This window comes from Gopherus flavomarginatus, chromosome 5, assembly GCF_025201925.1.
Source record: "Gopherus flavomarginatus isolate rGopFla2 chromosome 5, rGopFla2.mat.asm, whole genome shotgun sequence".
Lineage (NCBI taxonomy): Eukaryota > Metazoa > Chordata > Testudines > Testudinidae > Gopherus > Gopherus flavomarginatus.
The window spans coordinates 138048747-138074442 of NC_066621.1; the positions used below are offsets into that span (position 1 = coordinate 138048747).

General features: G+C 42.6%; 1 protein-coding gene across 1 annotated transcript in view; it reads left to right on the forward strand.

Moving 5' to 3' along the window:
• Positions 1 to 25696, forward strand: part of PPP2R5C (protein phosphatase 2 regulatory subunit B'gamma) — a 192396-nt gene that overhangs the window by 63822 nt on the left and 102878 nt on the right. Inside the window, 1 exon segment of the mRNA XM_050954154.1 lies at positions 24382 to 24581. Coding sequence (XP_050810111.1) covers positions 24382 to 24581 — 200 coding nt within the window.

The following is a 25696-nucleotide window of genomic DNA, read 5'->3' on the forward strand; positions in this document are numbered from 1 at the left end:
AAAGTATCCAGAAAAGCAGCTAATTTTTGGTTTAAAGAAAGTGTTACCCGAGAGAACAATATGCAGGAAACAGAAATTTGTACCTTTCTTTTACGTTTTTTTGCTTTTCTCATGAATTGAAGTGTAAAGTGAATCTTTTTCTAACTTTTACTTCCTGCCACAATGTGAGCCTCCTTGCAGTCAAATCAGAATTACTGTCTGCTGTTTTGAAATTGCAAGTTATTTCTAAAGCATTGCTATTTGGAGTTTTAGGTGTGTTTTTTTTTCTAAAAAATATTACTTAAGTTTGATCTGAAATCAAGAGAGAGAGTTTTTCTTTTTGGCATTGAAGGGAAATGAGCACTGAATGTTATTGGTTTACTCGTATTAGCTTACCATATTGCAAAGAATTTTTTGTGTGATCAGAGTTGTACACTGTATTCCAGATGAGGTCTTTGCAGTGCCTTATACTATGGCATTAATACCTCTCTCTCTACTGGAAATGCCTTGCCTGATGCTTCCTAGGATTGCATTTGCCTTTGCCTTTTTCTCAGCTGGAATCACATCGGTGGCTTATAGTAATCCTCTGATCAACCAACACATCCAAGTTGCTCTCCTTCTCTATCTCTTCCAACTAGTGAGCCCCCGTTTATAAGAAATTCTAACTAGACCATAAGTGTATAATCTTGTACTTTGTACTATTACATTTCCATCCCATTTCTGTTACGCCAGTCTTCAAGATTATCTCAATCTTTCTATATAATATTCCAGTACTCCTCTCTATTGAAAATGCATACCAACTTTGTATCATCAGCAAACTTCTTTAACATGTGCCTATTTTTTGTGCGAAGGTCATTAATAAAAATATTAAATAAGATTGGTCCCAAGATCAATTCTTGATGAACTCCACTAGCAACCTCTCTCCAATCTGATAGTTCATCTTTCAGCACAGCCTGTTGCCTTTTCCTCTTCAGCCAGTTCCTTAAGCACCTTACAATTCTTGTACTGATCCTGATCTTCTCTTAGTTAACTAACATGTTAGATGCTTTACTTGAAGTCCAAGTGTATTAGATCTACTGAATTTCCTTTATCTAAAATTTAAATTATGTCCTCCAAGATGGATATTGGATTTGTCTGGCATAATCTACCTTTGGTAATTGCATGTTGCACTGCATCCCCTTTTCTGTTTACCTCCATGAATTTAACTGTTCTTCTTTGAAAATTTGTTCAAAAGCCTTGTGTGTTAATTTTTTCAGATTGATGTGTCTGTAGTTGTCTGGATCACTTTTCCTCCCCTTTCTTAAATATAGGTAAGACGTTAGCTATTCTTCAATCAGATGATACCACCCCAAATGTGTAGATTTATTGGAAATCTGTGCCTCCAGGCTAGCAATCTCATGTACCAGTTCTTTCAGTATTCTGGGATGGAAATTATCTAGTCCCCCTAATTTGAGAACATTAAACTCTTAAGTTTTTCTTCAACTTCAGATGGGATAATTTTCTTTTCTGTGCACTCACTTCCATGCCTTTTTGTACATGTTCTATATTAGCATACTTATTGAAAACAGAGGCGAAGTGTTCATTTAGTTTAGGGCCATACCTAGAGGATCTTTAATCTTCCCATCCATGCTGCAGAGTGGTCCAACCTCATTCTCTTGTTTATATAATTAAAAACCCTCTTATTATTTATTTTAATTTCCTTGAATGAAACCTGTAATCTGTTAGTGTGAATGTTTATTCTTTGACATTTATTCTGGTGTCAGAAAAATATTTTTTCACAATTGTTGGTAGTGAAATTTGTCTTGTTTATGATTAGACTATAATGTTGTCCATTTTCTAATGATGATTTTCATTCCTGACCCTCTTCAAAGCTCTTAATTATTAATTTCATCTGCAGCACAGGTAGCTAGTTCTCTCCATAGACTACCAAGTGCAGTGCTCTTTGTCGAAACTCTGTATTTTAAACCATATAGTCGTCTTCATTATGACTTTTTTTTATACAGAGCAGCAAATCCTCCCCCATGGTGAGGGGGAAAATGGTGATGTAGCAAGATAAAATCCAGAGATGTGCACATTTTAACTCTTCAGTCACTGTTTGTTTTTTTTTTTGGTTTTCTTAGGGCAACTGCTTAATTCCCATTTCAGTTTTTTATTTGCAAGATTTTTTTAAATAAAAATTTATTCTCTGTCCTGAATACTAATTACCACATAGTGCTAAAAGCCTTGAACATAAATAAAATTTAATACTACATTGAGGGTATTAAAGGTACAAAATTTAAGAACTAATGTTTCAGAAACTTTTATATGATCATTCAGTGTTTACGTATGCCCCTCTCTCCCCAAAGTTAGAAAAGTATTAGTTCAGGCATACAGGATGAATTACGAAGAAACCTAGATAGCTCACGCTTTAGATGTGTGGATAGTGATTAAAACACATCTGTATCCATTTTGATCAGTGCAGTGTTATGAAAGTTCAAACTGCAGGAAACATCTCTTAGTACAATTTGCAAATTTCATTTGAAACAAAATTGTTAATTTAAATCAGAATTTCCGACTCTGTTCATGAAGTGCACAGTATGGTTGAAAAGCAACAGTTTTGTGCTAGGCTCCAATTCTTTTGGCACTGGAGATATAAACCATTTTCCTTACTGATGAAACTACCTGAGTTTTATTCATTAAACATTTTGTTTAAATATTCAATAGTGAATGTAGATTTCAGACACCTAGATTGGTATAAAAGCCAAATAAAAACCTGGTTTATAATTTAATTTTAGGCTCCTGTACAGCTGCTGTTGCAGATGTCTACTTCACTGAAGCATTTTTCATTGAGTAGTTTTTATGGTAGAAGGTTTTTAATTTTCACTTTTCTATCAAGCCATCTACTTTATATTCTTAAAAGATGTCCAAAACATCATAGAATATCAGGGTTGGAAGGGACCTCAGGAGGTCATCTAGTCCATCCCCCTGCTCAAAGCAGGGCCAATTCCCAACTAAAACATCCCAGCTAGGGCTTTGTCAAGCCTGACCTTAAAAACTTCTAAGGAAGGAGATTCCACCACCTCTCTAGGTAACTCATTCCAGTTCTTAACCACCTTCCTAGTGAAAACGTTTTTGCTAATATCCAACCTAAACCTTCCCCACTGCAACTTGAGACCATTACTCCTTGTTCTGTCATCTGCTACCACTGAGAACAGTCTAGATCCATCCTCTTTGGGAACCCCCTTTTAGATAGTTGAAAGCAGCTATCAAATCCCCCCCTCACTCTTCTGTTCTGCAGATTAAACAATCCTAGTTCCCTCAGCCTCTCCTCATAAGTCATGTGCTCCAGCCCCCTAATCATTTTTGTTGCCCTGTCCTGGACTCTTTCCAATTTTTCCACATCCTTCTTGTAGTGTGAGGCACAAAACTGGACACAGTACTCCATGGCTGTGTTGCTTTTGGTTTTTTAAGTCAGATCTGTCTAAGGCTGATGATGCTTTAAGTGTCCTCTGCTTCTTCAGGCCATACTGATCAGGAGATCTAAGCTTGACATCCTTTAAACATAATAAGGAAATGTCTTATCTACTGTTTCAGATATAGTAAATCTTTCTTTCTGTGAAAAGTATTTTAGAAATTTAGTCTAACCAGTATTAACCCTAGATTCTTTCCCTCAAACTATCACAGGAGCAGTTTACTGCACTGATTCATACTTTTCCCTTAAAATAATCTTCTGTACAAGACATCTTAGACTCCGGAATCTTGTGCACAGAGAAATCTAATGTTTTGGAGTACCATTTTTTCAATGAATTATTTACAGGGTTTCCAACTTCCTGCTTTCTCTTCTAATGAAAAGTGAGAACTGTTTGATGTTGTTTTCATCCCTAATAAACAGGATTTGCAATTCCAGATTCTTTTGTATGGTAATTTAAGGAATAAATACTATTGCACCTCTACCCCGATACAACGCAACCCAATATAACACAGGTTCGCATACAACGCGGTAAAGTAGCGTTCTGGTGGATCAGCGTGTCAGCTCTCAGCTGTGGTGCCCTGCTTCCCGCTGCTAGTGAAGGTGGGGAGGTTGGGGAAAGGACACCTCCCTTACTCACCTGCGGCAGGAAGCAGGCGGAGTGGAGCGGGCTGGGGTTAGGCTGCTCTGCTTCCGCCACTGCCGGTGAGTGTGGGACCTGTCTGTCTGTGTCTCTCTCTCGCACGCGCGACGTGGCCGGGGCAAGGAAAGCAGCGCAGGCTGGGGCCACAGCACTCTGCTTCCCGCTGCAGGTGAGTATGGCGGGGCATCCTTTCTGCAACGTCCCCGCACTCACCGACGGCGGGAAGCAGAGCACTGTGGCTGGGAGCTGGCGGAGTGGAGTCGGCTGGGGCTGCTCCACTTCCTGCCGCTGACAGTGAGTGCCTGTCAGTGGGCGAGGGAGTGTGTGGATAGGGGTCAGGGGACAGGGAGCAGGGGGTTTGGGTAGGGGTGGGGTCCTAGGGGTGATTAGGGATGGAGGCCTCTGGAGGGGGGCGGTCAGGGGACAAGGAGCAGGGGGGCCAAAGCACGTTCGATATAATGCGGTCTCACCTATAGCACGGTAAGATTTTTTTTGGCTCTGGAGGACTGCGTTATATCGGTGCAGAGATGTGCTACTTTGCTCTTATGATCAATAGAAAATTCCATATAGGCTATGTTTCTTGTTGCCTTACTATTAGATTTCTTATAACTTAAAATTTTGTAAACCAAGATGTCTTCAAATTATGATTTGGAGAGGTATATGGGGATGAGGGAAAATGTTTGTAAGCATGTCATATCTTCCAAATACAACAGTAGGCTACCACCAGAGATTTTTAGCTAATATAAAGCCAAACAAGCTATAAACTTTTTGTAATGTTGAACCATTGGTGATGGACCTGTCCACCTCTTTTCCAGTGTGAATGAGTAGCGCTATCTTAGTTCAAAGCATCACTAGCAATACTTGAACCTGCTTTTGGCAGCTAAGCAACAAACACTTTTGTTTGGGTCTCTGTTCCTCTTATTTGAATTCCTACCTGAGACAAAAGGTCACATCTTCCTTCTCATTTCAGATATAAGTTTTTTCTGTCTTTTTAAGGTAAATGGAATATGATAAAGTATTGGGGAGCGTAGTGGGGTGGCTGCCCCACTCCTGGAGAAAAGGAGTAAAAGCAGCCAAGCTAAGTTGAATGGGGAAGCAGCCATAGCTATGGCTAGCTCAGTTAGGGCCCAGCTGGCCCTTATAAGAGGGTTGGGGGCCAGGAGCTGAAGGAGTCTCTCTCTAGTGGTGGGAGAGAGAAGGACCTAGCTGCCAAGAAGCAGGGTACCAGAGGTAGAACAGTGCTGGGGAAAGGCAAGAGGAGCAGGGGAGCTGCAGCCTGACAACACCCCAGGCTGCAGGCCTTTTTCAAGGCCTAACGAGAGGTACTGGACTGCAGGCAAAGGCAGCAGGTCCAAACCCCCCTCGCCAGTGATGAGTGGTTTAAAGAGTGCAGTCTGCAACAGTGAGCAGGGGCTAGATGATGACTGGCAGTAGTCACTGAGGCAAGGTGGGGATAATGGGTTGGGGGCTCCCCTGGGAGGTGAGACCCAGAGTGTGGGGGCACTGCCAGGGGGCAGCATCTCATGGTAAAGGGGCACCGGGGTCTGGGAGGGGACACGGGCCAACAGCAGGTGAGACACTGGCCAGGAGGAGGTGCATCGTACGCTGGAGAGCTAATTCCCAGGACGGCCAAGAGGAGCCGCCACACCGGTGAGTCAAGCCTTGCTACATGGAGATTGGCAAAAATAAATAAATCATTCTTTGATCACTACAGAGCATTGTTACATGAATTAAATGGAAAATTCTTAGCATTTATTGTACTCTTAACAGAATGCACAGCTATGTGTCTCAGTATGAATAGGTCTAAAATATACAGAAAATGGATATTCTGCAAATGTGTCATGTTCTGAAAATATGCATAATTGGCTTTTTACTGTATCTGAGCCAAATTTTTCCTCAATGCAATAACGTGAGACTTTTTCTCAGGAGGGAATTAGTAGTAATAGTTGCTAACATCTGACACTAGCAGCCGTGGCTGCTGAGCAGAGAACTGACCTACCCCTGATTAAAACAGAATTTCTCTTGTTCCTCCCCAAAAGACTGATACAACAGTCTGGTAGCTGAGCTGCTTGATTCTCTCTCTTCTCCTTTTTCATATCTCATGGAGTCCCCAAACTCAACAGCCATGTGGATCAGAGGAAGGTATTGCTTAAACTGACAATGGGAAGGATGGTGCAGCCTATGGGGAAGTGGATTTCTTATGGAGCATTTAGGAGACAGCTTGGCAGCTAATCATTTAGAGAAAGGGAATGAGACTGGCTGACACCAGAAAGTGAAGGAAAGAGTTCCTAAGAAATCTGTCCCTCATAAGTAAGTAAAGCCCCAAAAGCCCACTGGCATTTCTTAACAATTTTAGTATAAATTAGATAAGACCCTTGAAAGGAGTGCTGGAATTTTAGGTTGAAATCTTAAGAGACAAAGTAGTCAGGACCTCTGTTTACATCTCAACCAAGAGTTAACTTTACTGTCTCAAGGTCCTTCCTTAGAACACTTCCTACTTCCTACAGATTTAGAAATCTGGTGTAGTGTGTTTCTCTCCCCTGCTGCCCCCCAAATGCATACCCTCCATGCCACCCCCAGAGAAAACTAAAGTTACTTATCAAACAGAAGAGAGAAGATTTAGGAAAGCTGGTTCATTGTCAGCAAAGAGGGATGATGGAAATGTTTGGTTATAAAATAAATCTCACATCAAAACAACAAATCTGTATTTTTCTATAGTTGTGATTTCACTTGAGCTGACTTCTATGAATTTGTTTTTTGTTCATAAAACAAACACTAAACCTAAAATAACACAATTGCATTTGGATGTGATATAATTCAGAACTGCATTTTGAAGCAATTTCTGAATGGTTTCTAATCCATAGTGTCTTTCCAAGTCAAGACCAGTTGCAGCAAGATTTATTTGAAGAGTATTGGGTCATCTGCTAATGATGCTACTCAATGATTACACTGGTCTACAATTTTTGAGAAGTCGTCTGCTTCAGAGATAAAATGTGATATTTATTATATATTTTGATGTGCTGAATTCAAATATGACAATTAAAACAACTGATTGGCTACTGTTTCTAAGATATTTAAGTTTTTACATTTTATATCTATGTATATTGTGTAGATAGTAGAGTTTTAATCATAAATTGTAAACCTAGATCTTTTCATGTGTTTATGGTTGCTTTACATGATAATATTTCACCTGTCCTGTTTATGTAACACTTTAAAAATCAGCAAAAGGGTTATAGAAATAAAATGTATTATGAAACAAAAGGCAAAAAACTATTATGTACATAGTTTAGTCCTATTCAGTGTCTACTCGGCGCTTCTTGGCTTGTCTCTTGTATTCATTAAATGGAGCATTTCTTGTTACTGTCCAGCAATAGTCTACAAGCATTGATGGGCTCCATTGGTCCTGATAGCCTGCCAGGAGATTCCACTGCTGTAGTCTGGAGCCCAACAGCTCTGCCTTACTCTTGGGTAGTTCCAAATCCCTGACAAGGTAATTCAGTTCACCTTGTGTTATGAGGTGTGGTTCAGAGGAGGAGGATGGGAGAAAATGTGGGTCCTGTGACATTGATGGTTCAGAACCAGAAGTTTCATCCTCTTCCTCTTCCTCGTCTGACTCAAGTGAGAATGATTCTGGTGTATCAGGAACCGGCAGTCCTTTTCCGTGGGGTACAGGGCGAATAGCTGATGGAATGTTTGGATAATGCACAGTCCACTTTTTCTTCTTTGACACACCTTTCCCAACTGGAGGCACCATGCAGAAGTAACAATTGCTGGTATGATCTGTTGGCTCTCTCCAAATCATTGGCACTGCAAAAGGCATAGATTTCCTTTTCCTGTTCAACCACTGGCGAAGATTTGTTGCACAAGTGTTGCAGCATATGTGTGGGGCCTACCTCTTGTCCTGATCTCCAATTTTGCAGCCAAAATAAAGGTGATAGGCTTTCTTAACCATAGTGGTTATACTGCGCTTTTGTGATGCAAAGTCACTTCACCACAAACATAGCAGAAGTTATCTGCACTGTTCACACAAGTACGAGGCATCTCTGTTCACTTTGGCTAAACAGAAATGTTTCCCTTTGCAAAATCAAACACTGACAAATGAGAGAGCACGACACTGTATGATTTCTAGAGCTGATATAGGGCAATTTGTTCAGCAGAGTGATGTAAGCTTCGTTATGATTGCATCATCCATGACTTCTAGATATAACATGATGCAATTCATATCATGTATGATGCAGTACCAGCTTCAGATTGCATCATTCATTGTTTTACCTAAAAAGCAAGTACTGTCCAAACCCAGTCATAGATTTATTCATAGATCCAGTCAAAGATGTATTTTAGTCATTTCTGGTTTAAATTGAGATCCCTTCCCTTTATAACTCACTTATCCTCCGCCATTCCCAAGTCAAGGGTCATATATACTGACCCAAAAGCATATCTTGAAAACTAGAGCCAATCAACAATTTTAAGCATCATTTTCATTCTCAGTGACCCAGAATTAGTAAAGTTGGGCTACATTTATTTCAGAAGCATTTTGGCTGTAGAGCAGTGTTACATTATTATAGTTAAATTAAATGATGTACTGTATTATTTTACAGTATCCAGAAGAGCTGTATAGCTGAGGTTCTCAGATCAGGGGTGGGGGCCCACCTGGCGGGCCACAGAATGTATTCTGGTGGGGCATGAGAAGCATTAGGGGGGGGAAAAAACTTACTGCGCACATTTTACCCACAGCAAAGAATAACTAGCATATCTGATTCCTTCAGACATATCAGGTCCTCAGATGACACTGTGTTATTTGACTCTGGATGGCACTGTGTATTTTGACAGATTTCTCTTAAGTTTGCATAACATTATACACAGTTGTTGCCATCTGTACGTTAATCCATTTGCTATGACACAGCTTGCACATTGAATTGTAAGCATCGACCGCAATCGCAGTTTTGCTGCTACTTCAAGTAGTGTACCTATGGATGCTTCACTGTAGGTGTTTATGCATCCCCATGCGTCTGATTGGAGATTTTCAGTAGCAGTGTCCATTTTTGGCCTGCACATGTGTGTTTTACCTCTAGGCTAATTAGTGCTGTGCAGGCATACCACCCTCAGTTCTTTCTCAACCACCCCTGGCTAGAGATGGAGCATTTAGCAGTCTGTCTGCAAATACTTTAGATCCTCTTTTTAAAGTTATTTTAATAGTTTGTGTTTACTTTCCACATTTTGGTAGATGATGAGGTTTTGTTCTTGTTCGCCCTACTTTTTTAATTAAAGAATTTTAATAGATAGCTTTTACCCCTTCTTTCTTTTTTTCCCCACTGGGGATTGCCCCCACCCCAGTAAGGGGCATGCCTGGCATACCTGTGTTTAAAAGGTGCCTCTCATGCAAGGAGGCCATACTGGTAATGATTGCAAGAGTTTTCAACATGTGCATCCTAGAGTACAGTTGTTTACCTTTTTAGAGGCATCACACTAAACACCTATTCAGTTTATCCATTGTTACTTCAAATCTTTCAACACTACAGCTATTCCCATATAATACACCTCTACCTCGATATAACGCTGTCCTTGGGAGCCAAAAAATCTTACTGCGTTATAGGTGAAACTGTTGTTATATTGAACTTGCTTTGATCCACCGGAGTGCGCAGCCCCCCCCACCCCCAGCACTGCTTTACCACGTTATAGCCAAATTTGTGTTATATTGGGTGGCTTTATATTCAGGTAGCGGTGTAGCTAGACTTACATTTTGTTAATCTGTATCTCACTTTGTTCAGACATCACTTTGTTAATCCATATCTCACTTTGTTTAGACTAGCGTCCCAAACTATCTATCAAATTGTTTGTCCTACTGTATTACTAGTATAAGCCCTAAAAGCTCCCCTGATATTTAAACAATATGCACATTACATTTTTGGAAGTATAATGGAAGTTTATTTTCTTCTCTTTGTGATTTTGGCAGTATGGGAACTCAAGGACATCATATATTTAGAAGATGGCTTCCACTAGAAGTAGTCGCAAAGACTGCAGATTCCGTAGGGTATCCATAGTGAGAAGCATTTCTTTTCTTTTGAGCTTTCAGGCTACTAGACTGACAAAATGGGTACCTGTCCTTTTAATTATATAGAGATACAATAGTGTCTGTATTTTCACCATTTCTCTTAAATTATCCCAACACTTTAATCTGTCTGAATCTGGCAGTTAATATATTTTTGGTTGACTGAACACTGAGAAGTAGGCTCACTTTAAAAATAATAATTTAATCTCTTGAGCCAAGAAAGATCACTTAGCTGGCAACTTTTACCTATGCAGTGATGTTTCCTTTAATTATATAGAAACTCATTTAATATGTTTGTCTATGGTAACGCTTCAAAATTTAATTTCATCAGTGGAATCAGATATTTTCAGTTTTCTCCTCTACATTTTTATATCATTTCCCCTGCTTTTCTAGCCCTGCCCTCTTGTTTTCCTACAAGTGGTCTACGACAAATGTACATTGGTGAAATAATTAAATCAGTTTTATTTTACACCTTTTTGTGTTGGTGCAAGTCTTTATAATGGAAGTGGTACTATCAGTTATCAATGCTATTATCTTAATTATTGAGTAGATACTGATTGACTAGCTAGAATTTGTTTCCTAGAAATAGAATTTAGTTTAATGAAGAATAGTACAATATCTGAATTTCTGGAAAAACAAATACAGGAGGAACAAATGTTCTTTTACTTTGTAAGTGATACTATTCATAGCATTGTTTGATTATGAGATTAGGATTTCCTCTTTAATGTTTTATTTTCCATTTTACTATAACCTTTTCTATACTCTGCTTTTTAGGCACTTGCTGACTAAATTAAAATTCTGAAATGAGTTGTGCCTTTCTTTGTAACCCTGAGTTTGGTCAGATAAAATACTGTATTGTGTTCTCTGCAGTGCCCTCTGCCTTTAGTTCGCTCATGTACATCAATGCCTGACTTGGACATAGTTACCTGGGAAACAATTATTTTTAAAATCCTTGTAGATCACTGCATATTTTCAGATTTTAAAATTATATTTAATATTGCTAACCAAGTGTTCAAATTTCATATCTGGCCGCAAAAAAGCACGTTTGACTAAAAAAAAATGAAATTTTTAAAAATAGATTTTGGATCTTCTCCAGGATGTGGGATGGTAAGAAGAATACCACCATCATTGCAAGACTTACAGTATTCCCAGTTCTCATGATTTTATTGTATTTAACTGACACTGCAAGTCTAGAAAACAGCTATTATGGCAGGAGATTATGTGGTGCTGTTACACAGTCTTACCGTTCTTTTGTTTTGTTTTTTCTTACTGTGTGATCACTGTTCTTTCTTTGAAGACATACTTGTATTGTTTTGTGCTGTAATTTTTTTTTTGGTGAGGGAGGTGTGGCAAACAGCAGGGGAATTTGCACTCTGCCTTAATTTCTCTAATTAGAGTCAATGCTTGAGGTAGAGTTTCTACCTGGGACTTTTGGGTGAGATGCTTGAAGGAAGGAATTGTTTATGTGCTGTTTGTGACTAAGGGCTTGGCTACACTTTCAAGTTAGAGTTATTAAAGCAGCCCCAGGCGCCCTAACTCCTGAGGTGTCCACACTGGCAAGACACGTAGTGCGCCTGGACTCTGCAGCTGAAGTGCTTCTTGTAACCCACTTCTGCAGGAAGCATAAAGCTTTCTGCGCCCTGGCTAAAATGCCCAGGCGTCATTGTGGATGAGGTGTTTTATTACTGTGCTGTGATTGGCCTCTGGAAACATCCCATAATCCCCTAAAATCACGTGGCCATTCTTCTCATTGTTTTGAACTCGGCTGCAGGCATGTGGATATGATAACCTCCTGAGGTCCCAGGGGGTTGGACTAGATAACCTCCTGAGGTCCCTTCCAACCCTGATATTCTATGATATCCCCTTTCAAAGCTCCGTTTCTGACAGCCAGCATGCTTATCTGCTCCGGGACAAAGCAAACCATTAATGTGGAATGCTGCTGTTGTGAGTGTTGAGTAGGGAAGGGGGGGCGGTGTCTGCTGCTATCTGAACTTACGAGACAGCATGCTGACACACTCTCAGCCCCCCAAAATACACTCTCTCTCCCCGCACATACACACAACACACTCCCTGTCACTTACCCCCCCCATTTGAAAAGTATGTTGCAGCCACTTGCAGACTGGGATAGCTACCACAATGCACTGCTCTTTGTGGTGTTGCAAGAGCTGCTAATGTGGCCACGCCAGTGCGCTTGCAGCTGACAGTGTAAACACATGGCAGCGTTTTCCCTGCTGCTGTCTCTGAAGGCTGATTTAACTCCCAGCGCTGTACATCTGCAAGTGTAGCCATTCCCTAATTCTGTTCAAGGACTGATCTATGTAGTGCCAAATAACCAAGTGACACTAATAATGTACCCTGTCTCCAAATCACTGATTTATCCTGTGATGAGAAGCTGATCAGTAAAGCATTGCTAATATTCAACAGAATGACCAGTAGGTTCTGAGTGGCAGCCTAAAGCACAGTTACATGGGGTTCTTCATAGAATTAATTCCTAATAATTTGGAGATTGGCTTACAAATAAATTTCACAGGATTAATTCTCTGCTTGCCAGCGGGGATCCCTAAAATGCTAATATTTTTGCTCTCCACAGATTTGTTAAATCTGCCAAAGGAGCAGTTACTTTTTATGAGCCATTTTAAAGGTCTTATTTTCTGTGACCTCATTTTTGTACATATTCTTGCCTCTTTTGTCCAGTGCAGTGTGATGGTCCACATATATTCATTTGATTTGCCCACTTAAAATGAGAGGGTTTTTTTTACATTGGTGTCAAAGCAAGGTGTTCTCATTGTTGTACATATATTTTCATGTGTTAGGGAGCAGTGGGGAACAACTGCCATCTGATAATCTTGGAGATAATCACTTTCCTGTTGGTGAAATGGAAGAGGATCAGCAAGATTGAAGCAAAGCATCTCAGCTTGTGTGTGTGTGTGTGATGGTGGTGGGGAAAGGAAGGAATCCTGTTTTCAGATATTACTAATCTAATTATTGTTGTGTTCTGCTCCTAAAATGACACAATTAGTTCAAGTGATTCAGTACTATGAAAAGCACCATGCTCAGATTTGCATCCAATATCCTTGTCAGGATCTTAGCCTAAAAAGCTTTAACTTCTAGCTATACTTCAATAATAATTGGTATTCGTTTGTTGTGGTATCCATATGCCATCCATTTTCTCTTCACCACCGTCTCTTCATCAGTAACAAACACACACCACCATCATGGAAGACTGGGGTGTACTAAAGCAGTGGTTCTCAAATTTGGGCCGCCACTTGTTCAGGGAAAGCCCCTGGCGGGCCAGGCTGGTTTGTTTACCAGTTGCATCCGCAGGTTCGGCCAGTCACAGCTCCCACTGGCCATGGTTCACTGCTCCAGGCCAGTGGGGGCTGCAGGAAGCGGCGTGGACTGTGGGACGTGCTGGCCGCCCTTCCCGCAGACCTCATTGGCCTGGGATGGTGAACCACGGCCAGTGGGAGCCACGATCGGCCAAACCTGTGGACGCAGCAGGTAAACAAACCGGCCCGGCTTGCCTGGGGCTTTCCCTGAACAAGTAGCGGCCCAAGTTTGAAAACCACTGCACTGAAGTGGTGTTCCTTTTTACATTCCTAATACACCACATGATTAAAGTACAGGTTTAAAAAACTTTGTTTAATTGAAGGAATAAATTAAATATTAACGATACTGCCCTAAGAACAATCAGATTTTTAAGACAGTTTGTGTATTAGCTTATTCACTTAAAACTTGAACTTTAATACTCTTAAGACTTATTTTATGGCTATTATATTTTGCTGTAGTTTTTCATTTTAATAAAACTATACTATGAAATGTAAGTGCAAAAGCAGGAAAGACTTAATTTTGTAGGATTTAACTACTTTCCAAGCTCCTTTTGTGCTATATAATTAAATTCTTCAAGTGCTTACTCATGTCCATTCCACATTAGGTGTGTGTGCTTGCCACATGCACTGGTGCTCTTAGCACTATCCGTAGGGGACCAGCTCTGGCGCCCTCTGGAATGGCGCCTGCATGGTGCGGTATAAGGGGCACTGCTGGCTCCCTCTCCACCCCGTCAATTCCTTCTTGCCGCGAGTGACGGTGTTGGAACATCTGCTTCTTCAGCTAGTGTTGTTTCATTCTCTGTACTTGTGAACTTTGAAAACCTGTAAAATAGTTGTGTATAGTTAGTAGTTTCTAAGTTACCCTTAGTAGTAGTTCTCAATTCTTCGTTAGTCCCGAACGGGACTCAGCTGGAGGATGGGGCATGCCCAGGTCCCCAGGCTTTAAGCCCTGCGATTGCTGAAAATGGCTTATGCCCATCAGCAATTGACATACCAGCTGCCTAAGGTGCTTAGGTGTTGGGCCCATAAGCAACAAGTATCCGATCTGCAAGTCTTTCAAATATAGGATGACGAAGGAGCGTGATAGCCATCTGAAAGCGCTCCTAATGGAGTTGGCACTCATTCTGGCACTGGAGCAGCAATCCAACTCTGCACCTAGCACTGTGGCCTCCATGCTCAGTGCTCCACTGGCGCCATCCATGAGCTGGCATGGGTCTCCCTCCACAGCTCCGGTCATGAAGCTGAAGAAGGTGAGGGGACAATCTTCTACCTTCGGGAAGTCGGGGTCCCACTCAAGTTGAGTGGTGCAGCCCATCCCATACTTCACCTGTGACTCCAGATAGCGGTGCAGGCCACAGGCAGCTTCAGGTGCTGTCGACGTCCGAAGCCCTTCAGGCAGCTCAGGAGATCCTGATGTTCCCAGTGCCACCCACACCAGCTCCAGCAGTACCCCGGTCTTGGGGGAAAACCCGCTTTGGGACCTATCCATGTGTTCCCACCTCAGTGGCACTGTTTCCCATCGAGAGAGATGTCTCGCCTGTGCGAAGCCATCATGCCTAGGGACTAGAGAGGCCAGCTCAACAGAGCACCCTTCGGTCACTGCACTGGGGGCACCGATTGAAGCATTTGTGGCATTCCTCTGTCGTGGATTGGCACAGAGCTTATGAGGCACATGCTGCCTGGCAAGATCTCCGGAACTGGCCCTGACTGTCTCCAGGAGCACAATACCGATGACAGGACTGATCGGCTGGGCCATCATCGCCTGTCTCCTAGGAGGAGATCGCTCTTCTCAGGAGGTTCCTCCCAACAGCTGGCCTGTGATGGCTCCCGGTTCCATTCAATGACCTGATATCGATCAAGCAGAGTGAGTCATGGATCACCGGGTGTCCCATTCAGTGACCTGATACCGATCAAGCAGAATGAGTCGTGGATCACCGGGTGTCCAACACAGACCTGCTGAATGCTGTCAGTCTCTGAAACCCCAACTAAGACACCTGTCTTGCTCGGAGAGGTTGGCTTTGGGATGCAGTGACCAGCACCGGTCGGACAAGAGCCACTGCTCCGCCCATTCCTGGTTGCCTGGTACCAATCACTCTGTTTATAGCTCTGGCACAGAGCGATGTTCTGTGATAGTGAGACATGCCCCGGTACCCACAGAGATGCCGGCATCGACGGCACCGAAACCGGTTCCATGGCCCCAAGCACAGTGGCTGGTGCCATGGTACCTGTGGAACCCTTGGGGGTTCACCCAACTGTCCTAGGCTGGCTGATCGGTGTCAGGAGCCTCGGAGAGACCAGCAGCTGTGGTATCCCATCCCAATCCGGTGCTCGAGTCTTCGTGGGGTTAAGACTTCACAGATCTAGGAAGACCCAGGAGAGGAAGCTGCTGGGCCTCTGTGACGAAGTGGGGTTTTATTCATTTTATGTTGCATGTGAGTCTTACTGTCCTATACTAATACCGTGTGTACCTTAGTTTCCCTGTGTACTGCACCAATGCTTAGATTTGGGGCTGTGATTTTGCTGAGGCCCTCCAGGCAGGTGAGACTGCCCAGCTATTTGCACCTATGTAACCTGAGACCCAGGAGTGGGGGATGCAAGCAGGTGACACCTTTTGCCTGGGAAGCGAGACAAAGAGAAGGAGGAGGAGCATCAAGTATGGTGTAGGAGGTCGGGTGGCTGGAGACAGGCAGTCTGTGTGGGGGGACTGGAAGAGGGGGAATCCAGGGCGTCTGGCCCAGGATTCCCAAGATGGACTTGGCTGAAAGTCACTGATGTCTGTAATAGCAATCTCTGTTCTACACTGTGTTCCGGTCGACAAACCTTCTGTTTTACGTTGGCTGAGAGTCATGTCTGACTGTGGAGTTGGGGTGCAGGGCCCTCTGGATTCCTCAGGAGTCCCGCCTGTGCAGACTCGCTGTGGGAAGCACACTGTGAAAAGGGATACTGAATGCTCCGAGGTCGGACCCAGGAAGGTCAAAACTGTATAAGCTTCTTGCCCTGCAGACAGTATTCTCAGAGAGAGGCAGCATGCTCCCCCAGAGTCCCAACTGGCTTTGTATGTAGTAGTTCCAGAGCGTGACTCCATGACAACCACCGATGGAGGTGGAGGTTCCTGCAGCACCAGCATTGTCCTCATCATCGCCAGACGAGGCTGTCACAGGGCCCTCTCAGTCAGTTCCTCAGTATGATGCCAAAGTGCCCCTGGAACTTTTGAAGAGGGTCACCTCCAACCTGGTGCTTCAGGCAGAGGAATTGGAAGAGCCCTCAGACTCTCTCTTCGACGTCCTTTGCTCCTCAGCTCCTGCCACGGTGGCTCTACTCCTTCATGAAGGGGTTTCCATGATCACTAATGCCCTGTGGCCCCTATCTCAATAAGGACTGAATGCAAGTACGTTGTGCCAACTAAGAGGCATGAGTACTCATACTCCCACCCAGCCCCTAATTCCCTTGTGGTTGAGGCGGTTAACCACAAGGAGAGGCAGGGACAGCCCAGGGCCACCCCCAAAAATAAAGACTTGAGGAGGCTGGGTCTCTTTGGACGTAAGATGTATTTGTCTTCCAGCCTCCAGCTGAGAGTGGCCAACCACCAAGCTCTCCTTGGCCAGTATGACTTCAATATGTGGCAAGCCTGTTTCACTGCTTTTTCCAGATCTAGATCTGGGTCTTCTAATAGCCTTTTTCTTACACTGATATCTTTTATTCCTATTGCAATTTGATTTCTTACCATTGATTCAGATTGTGGAAATTGTGTCTGACTTCTTATCTTTAGGTCTGTTAAAAATGATTCAGAAGTTTCTGCCTCCATTGGATTTCTTGAGCGAAACTGAAATCTTTCAAATGTTTCACTTATTTTTGGTAAACAGAATTCCTCAAAAAAATGTTTTAAGACCAACTCCTAGTTGGTTCATTCTCTAACATTAAGCTCAAATGAATTATATAATGAAATTGCTTCAGTATTTGCAATATTAAAAAAGATAATCTTTTGTTCATCTTTCTTATGAGTAGATCCCAGTGCCCTCAAAAATGAATCAAATTGTTATTTAAACATTTTTCCAACTTTCTGCAGCATTTCTTGACATTTTCAGAATGTGGGAACACTTAATTGATCCATCTGATTTCATTCAAACTTGTTTTTCACTTTTGAGCAACTTTTACCTGTTTTATTTTTTCTTTTTTAACTTCTTCCAGGTCTTGTAATTTCCTTCACTCCTGATACCATTTGGTGTTTTATATTCTGGTAATCCACTAGTCTGAATAATTCATTGCTAGTAACTTAACTGTCTTTATTAAGTTCATAGTTAACACACAAACAGAGCATCTTAACTCTGGTCAATCAATCAGTCAGTCAGTCTGTCTAACTTAAAACCAACAGCCTCCTCCAGCTGTCAGCCCCAATACTCTGAAGAGTCTATTCATTCTCTTAAAGCCATGGGAAAATGGAACAAGTGACTTTTGTCTCCAGGGGTGTAGAGAAATAACCTGGCTTCATCACTATGTGGACTGGGCCTGTCTAAAATATCCAGACCACCTCAAAGAGGAGGTCAAGCTTGATCCTTTGTTTAGCTCAGTCCATGACTTCCAGAATTTTCCCATTAAGATACAATGTACTATAAATCACTTTATATAGCTTTATGGCAATTACTTGCATTGTCAAAAACTATATTTAGACTTCTGAATTTTGCAGGGTCTAATTAAGTAGTATGTCAGGGATCGGCAACCTTTGTAATGTGGCCCATCAGGGAAATCCGCTGGTGGGCTGAGACGGTTTGTTTACCTGCAGGGTCCACAGGTTCAGCTGATTACAGCTCCCACTGGCCATTCTAGGCCAATGGGGGCTGCAGGCATAGGCGGTGAGTTCCATATCCATGTGGTGCTCGGGCACCAGCAATATTCAGAGCCAGGGGCCCAGCTCCATCAAAATTTGGGGCTGAGGCGCCCTCTCTCGGTCCCACCTGCGCTCCCTCCCCCCCTCCCGAGTGTCCCGTGGCCCTGATTTGCTGCCTCTGCCCCTTGCTCGCCTTTCCCGGCGGAAGCAGAGCGTCTCTGTCTTTGTCTCCTCCATGCTGCTTCCCTGTAGCAACTGCTGCTGCAGGGTCCTAGTGCCCCCAACTCCACTGCCAGGGCAGACTGACTCTGGGCCTGCCCTTCCCCCTCAAGCCCTTCCCTTTTCTGGCGGGACCCTCCAGCAGCAGCCCCTCCCCCCCAGTCATTGCTCCTGCCCCATGTTGGGCAAGGAGGCAGCCCCATTCCTCACCCCCAGTGAGGCTACAGGCAGGGGCAACAGCAGGGGAGGAGGCGCACACAGCACCCACCACGGAGGAGGCGAGGGAAATTTCTGGACCTGAGAGGGGCCCTAGGAGCACATGCAGTGAAAATGTGCTGTTGTGGGGGCAGGAAAAGGGGGCTCCTCCCCCAGAGCTTGCTGCTGCTGGCAGGGAAAGGGCTGGGGAGAGTCCTCCTTTCTGGCCCCTGTCCCAGAGCAACCTGCCTGCACCTCAAACTGATCCCCAGCCCTGATCCAGCGCCCACATCCCCCGTCAGAGCTTCTCCCCCCACCACACCCTCAACCTCTACTCTAGCCCTGAGCCCCTCCAGCACCCCAAACACCTTATCCCCAGTCCCAGCCAGAGCCCTTATCCCCCCACACTCCTCTCATCCTGAGCCCTTCCCACACCCCAACCCGCCCATTGCCAGTCCCTGACAGAGCCCTCACCCCCTACACCCCTGCTCTCGCCCTGAGCCCCTCCCACACTCCAAACGTCTCATCTGCCGCCACAGCCCTCACCCCTGTACCCAATCCCTCTGCACCCCTCCCATCCCCAGACTCCCTCCTTGAGCCCGCACCCCAATCTCCTGACCCAGCCTAGGGCCTGCACCCCAGACCTCCTCTCTCACCCAAACTCCCTCACAGAGCCTTGGGCAGGTGTGGGGGCGGAGTTTGGGCAGGAGAGGGTTCTGGGCACCACCAAAATTTCTACAAACCTGCCGCCCTTGGCCGCAGGAAGTGGCAGCCAGCACATCCCTCGCCCCACACTGCTTCCAGCAGCCCTGGTGAACAGCAGCCAGTGAGAGCTGCGATCGGATGAACCTGTGGACGCTGCAGGTAAACAAACCATCCAGGCCCGCCAGCAGATTTCCCTGGCTGGCCACGTGCCAAAGGTTGCTGATCCCTGTAGTATGGTATGGTTTTATGCAGTAGCCTTGCAGGGGTTTCTATACTGTGAACACCCATAAGTATTAGGGACTGAATCAGAGACTCTGTAAGCCCTGGCATTCAGTGGTGAAATATCAAATTTAACTGGGAAAGTGCAACTTCAAGAAATAGTGTTTGTGCAAACAAAACCTTTAAATACAGGCAATAAAATACTGCTAGTTTGGAATTGTGACGGGGCCCTTCTGGCTCCTACCTCTGCTCCTGTTTACAAACTGCTCAGAGACCCTTGTGTTGGTCAAACATCTTGTGTAGTTTTATTTACTATGTGGTTTCCCAACATCATCTTACTATATACAGCTCTGCTCTTAACACAGTGGGTCTCAAACTTTTTTTACTGGTGACCCCTTTCACATGGCAAGCCTATGACTGTGAGCCCCGTAATAGATTAAACACACTTTTTAATACATTTAACACCATTATAAATGCTGGAGGCAAGCTGGTTTTGAGGTGGAGGTTGACAGCTCGTGACCCCCCATGTAATGACCTCGCAACCCCTAAGGGATCCTGACCCCCAGTTTGAGAATCCCTGTCTTAACAGTCCTAGGAAACCCCCTGCTCCTGCAACAAGCAGGGAAGAGCAATCTTCCTCCTCCCTCTGCTGCTTCCCTCTAATTCTTTTCTGTGCCTATTTCTAGCATTTGTCTAATAGGTTAATTAGCCTTCCAGCTCTCCTCCACTCACAAATTAGACACAGCTCTCTTTAACCAGCTCCATTCTGCATGGTTTGATTCAATCTGCAGAGACCAGAGTGCTGGCTCAGTCATTCTTGCCCAGCACTCTTATCACAGGAATATACAAACAATTATTGGATTAAAGACTAATTCTAAAGAAATTGTAACTTCTCTGCATGCTTGTTTACATGTGTTCCACTTCTGATGTACGTATGCCAGAAATCAAAACACGTTAGCCAGTAGTGTCCATTGATCATACCAGCTTCTTGGGTAAAGCAATGATTGTCATTTAAATTAAATTGCACCAAAGGTTGGTATTTTGTGTTTTTTCATGTGTAATAAACACATTTAAAGTGCTTTGAACATTAGGCTGGAATCCTGCGTTTAGTCATAAGAAAGGCACTGGTCTGTTCATGAGCAGCTGTCATTTAGCACTTTCTTTCTAGATATAGTTTTTTTTTGCTATGAGCGGTCTCCTGGCAACACTGATGAAAGCTGTAATTGAGTTTTCCTTCTTATTGTATGCTGTTTACTTTGTGCTACTGTTTAAGGCTGTTGTTGATTACAGTTATTTTGGAACAAGTATTTGGAGTTACTCAGTATACAAAGTTTAAAGATATGATTGCTTACCATTTAATACAAAATATGTATTTGAAATATATTTTAGACTTTGTTTCCAAATAGCAGTATTGTTTGCTATCCCGAGATAGATTTGTCAGTCACTTACAAGGAGAATATCCTAGTGTGTTAAATATCAAACTAGATTATGCAAATACTGTCAAATACTCAGGTTATTAAGCTTGTATTTGTTGTACGTAGATGAATAATTGGTATCAAAATCAGAAACAAACTATGATCATATTAGCACAGGGACTCTAACTGTTCGTGATAAAAAGTCCTAGCATTTTATAGTACTTCTGTGGGAAAAGGGAAGAAATTTTGTTAATTAGTAGAAGTGAAAGCAAGCTATTGAAGTGCTTGCAGAGGCAGTCTTATCCTATTCTGTTAACCTGCTATACCTCTCTTTGATGCTAATATCTAAATGAGTTTTGTATAACGATTCTTTTTCAGGTCTAAAGTGTATTATCTTACTGTAACCATGTACAACCTCTGTATCCACCTATTGTTTCTTATCTTGCACTTAGATTGCAAATTGTTCAGGGAGGTGGCTGTTTGCTATGTGTTCTACACTATCTAGCACTATGAGACCCAGATCCTTGCCTTGGTCCCTTAGTTGCAATGTCAATATAAATAATAATTGAATTTAAAGCAGTAGTCCCCAAACTGTGGGATGTGCCCCTTTAGGTGGGTGGGAAGGAACATTTGGGGGGGCAGAGGATGGGCCAGCCTCTGAGGCGGTGGAGGAGCACCACCCAGCCCTGCTCTGTCCCCAGCTCTGCTCTGACCCCGCCCTGGCCCCAGCAGAGGTCCCGGCTTTGTGGTTGGCCATGGCTCCCGCTTCCGGCCCCAGCCTGCTCCTGGCTGCTTGTCCAGGCCTTGGCCACCAACCATGGCCCAGTTCCTGGTCCCACTTTCAGTGCGGCTCCCACTCCCAGCCATGGCTCGGCTTCTGGCGATGGCCCAGGCCAGCCCCCATGGGGGCGTGGGGAGAGACTGCCACCCAGCTCTGCTCTAGTCTCAGCTCTGTTCCTAGCTGAGGCCCTGGCCATGGCTCTGGCTCCTGGCTGCAAGCTCCAGCTGTGGCTCCGCTCCCTGCTGAGGTCCCGGGTCTTGGGATGGAGCCGCGGACAGACTACATTATGGTTAAAGGGGGCAGAACATAAAAAGTTTGGAGACCACTGATCTAAAGAAATACAAAGGGTAATTTTATGTTCATACAATACAGCCTAACAGGTATCAATTTGACCAAACTAATGGATAATGGAGAATACATAGTAATATGTGTAAATCCTCAAAATATGTCTCTATAGTTGGGACTCTCAGCCTCAGCTAATATAGAAAAAAGTATAATAGAGTTTAAACAAGTGAGGCATCATCTTTCCTTGGTGACTGCTTCACATAAGATTGTTCTATTTGCCATCAATATCATTAGTATGTCATTCCTAGTGTTTGTGGAGAAGTATGGACCAATTTACGTCATCACTTTTAAATCACTTGATCTTTTTTTTTAGAAAAACTCTGATTTAAATCAAGTTGAAGCTTTATAAAACTACTTGGCAAATTTGTGCTATTGCAACTTTAGATTAAAATTCTAGAATGGACTAAATTATAAACACCATCTTTTAAAATGCTGCTACTTGTGGGGTGGGGTTTTTTTTTTTAATTTTACAATACTGTCATTGATGGGGCTGGAAATGTGTATTGAAAGTTAAAGCCATGATCCTGCAAGTGCATAAGCAGGTATGTAACTTTACTCACTTGAATTGAACCAATGACTTCAGTGAGATTACTCAGATTTAAAACTAAACGTGCAGAAGTGCTTGTGGCATCAGGGGGCTAAAATTGTATTTTTGTTTCAAAATTGGGGGTATAAAATCCTTGTCTCTGTGGGAGAAAAAAGCTTTAGTGTTAATCATGAAAAGTTTAGACTTTCAGTACACTAATGAAGTTAATGTGTATTGTTTTTTGTGCTCATAGGCCAATATTTTAAAAAATCGGAGCCTAAATTTAGGCTCCTAAACTCATATTTAGGCACCTTGGGATGGGATTTTCAAAAGCACCAAATGTATTTAGGAGCACTAATCCAATTGGCTTCAAACTGCAAACCCTGATGGAGGAGTATAAACTGACCAAAGCATTTGAGTTTTCTTGATTGATGAAAGTTTAGTATATTGGAAGGTGCTGTCAGTTGGGGCAAAAAAAAAAAGCACAGACTGTATGTACAGTTATCAATGTAATGTATTATATGTGAACGCTAATGCTTAATATTGTCACTTTCAGTGTCAGTATTACTGTTTTTATTGCTGCACACTTTAAAGTATGTAACAAGGCACGTGCTGTAAATCACAGGAGTTGGGAATTGAGAGATTATTATTTGCATTACCTAGTCAAGGATCAGGATTTTGTCAAACTATAATGATTGGTAATGTGTGTCTACACATACAAAGCAGAGCTTCTGAATATTCAAACTGTGTAATTGGGGGGTTTTTTTTGGCCACTCAATGAAAATCCTGAGCTATACAGCTTCAGGCCTAATGCCTTATGTCCTTCATAAGGTGAATTTTTCTTTAAAAAATTCATGCAGCACTAATAGAGTTTTTGTTTAAATATGATGAAGATATAGGATGTAGTACTTGCCACACAAAAGGGACACCTGAGGTAGGAGTGGTAAGTGTAAAATCTGTTCCTTTCAAACTGAAAGAACACCACCTCATGAGTTTAAAACTTCAAAAATGTAAAATATTCCATAGAATCATAGAAGCATAGGACTGGAAAGGATCTCGAGAGATCTTCTAGTCCGATCCCTTGCACTCAAGGCAGGACTAAGCATCATCTCTAGACCATCCCTGACAGGTGTTTGTCTAACCTGCTCTTAAAAATCTCCAGTGAGGGAGATTCCACAACCTCCCTAGGCAGTTTATTCCAGTGCTTAACTACTCTGACAGTTAGGAAGTTTTTTCTGAATTCCAACCTAAACTGTGAAAGTTTAGTCAAGTGTGCAAACTAAAGATGCATCAAGCATGTTAAATCTGTGGAGTAGCTGACTCTTAGTCTTACCATAATTTTTACACTAAGATGAGCTCTGGAATTTTGTGTGTGGTAAAAATATTTAATCAAATATGTATTTTTTTTCTGCTCAATCAACAATTATGACAAATGCAAGCAAAACCCTAGTGGCATTGCCATTCATGCTTCCTGTGTTATAGGGTGTTACTGGAGCACAGGACTCCAGTGATATTAAGAATTTCCATAATCTCTGTGTTTTGCAGGTAGTTTAAGATTCAGAATGCTTGCTGGTATTCTTCAACACTATTAGAGAGTCTCTTTAAAAAAGAAAAAAAAAAAGAGAAAGTGGGAGGAGTACAAAGTCTTTTTATAATAACGTAGTTTGTAGACATGTTCATAACCAAATATTTTCATTTTTCAGATGTTCCTCCTGCTGAGCAAGAAAAGCTTTTTATTCAGAAGTTGCGACAATGTTGTGTTCTTTTTGACTTCGTTTCTGATCCACTGAGCGACCTAAAGTGGAAGGAAGTAAAGCGAGCTGCTTTAAGTGAAATGGTAGAGTACATCACACATAATCGCAATGTGATCACAGAGCCCATTTACCCTGAAGTAGTACATATGGTAAGTGATTTAACAACCAGAAATATTTTGAAAGCTCTTTTTGTAGTTCAGAGTTAATTCTTTGCCTGTATTAATTTCTTTTAGTAAAGCTTAGCTAATCTTTTTTGAAGCTTTCAATATTTTAGCATTCACGAAAAACATCTCTGAAATCAGTTGTCTTTTTTTTAAAAACTGACAGCTTTCTAAATCTTATTGCCAGTGTTTTTGAAATACTTGGTTCTGCCTCTAGTTATTCATTAACTTGGAAACGGTCATGCAGAAATTGAAGCATGTTGGAGTTTCAAAAAAAAAATTTGCTTTGAAACAGTTTAATTTCTTCAGTCTTGTGTTTGCAACCTACATATTGCACACACACAAACTATTAAGAAAATAAAGATTGCGAAATCAAACACCTGAAATTAAGAAATGCCAGAATTAAGGCTTCTTGCAACTTCAGTTCAGTCCCTGGGTGTGTATGCATTATGAAGCAATCTTTAATTACATAATCACATACTAAGCTCATGAGAAACTTAATTATCTACTAATAGCAGAAAGCCCATACTGTTGCACAGGTGAAATTCATAAAGTCTTTTATTAAAAAAGCCAAAAATAGCTGAGAACATAAAAAATTAACAGTAAGACACAAAATTCCATTGATGACTGAACCTGGTGACATTCTGAACAGGAAGAGCTCCTAGCCATGCTTGTAGCTGCTTCTGTTGCTTCACATTGAATCAACAGATATTGTAGGCTTCACAGTGACTATAGATTCAGAGTAGTGTTAGAATAGCGTGAAATGGATGAGGCATGGTGCAATGAGAATAACACAAGTACTGAATCCAGTATACACAAGTACTCATTCAGTGATCACCATCCATACTGTGCACTGACTAAGGCAGGCATCTTCTGGAAAAAAAATTTGTGATCATGTAATTAAAGACCCCCTGGCTTCCTGTCCCAGTCTCCTTGTTGCAGTAACCCCACTACCACCACCACCCCGCCGGTCCGGTTACTTTTTCCTCCATGCCGTATGGGTGCCAGCAGAGAAGCGGCATTGAGAGCACAAAAGAAAAGACAGTTTTCCTGCTTTCAGTTCTGGTGCCTGGCATCCCAGCCCATAGTAGCCAGAAGCAGCA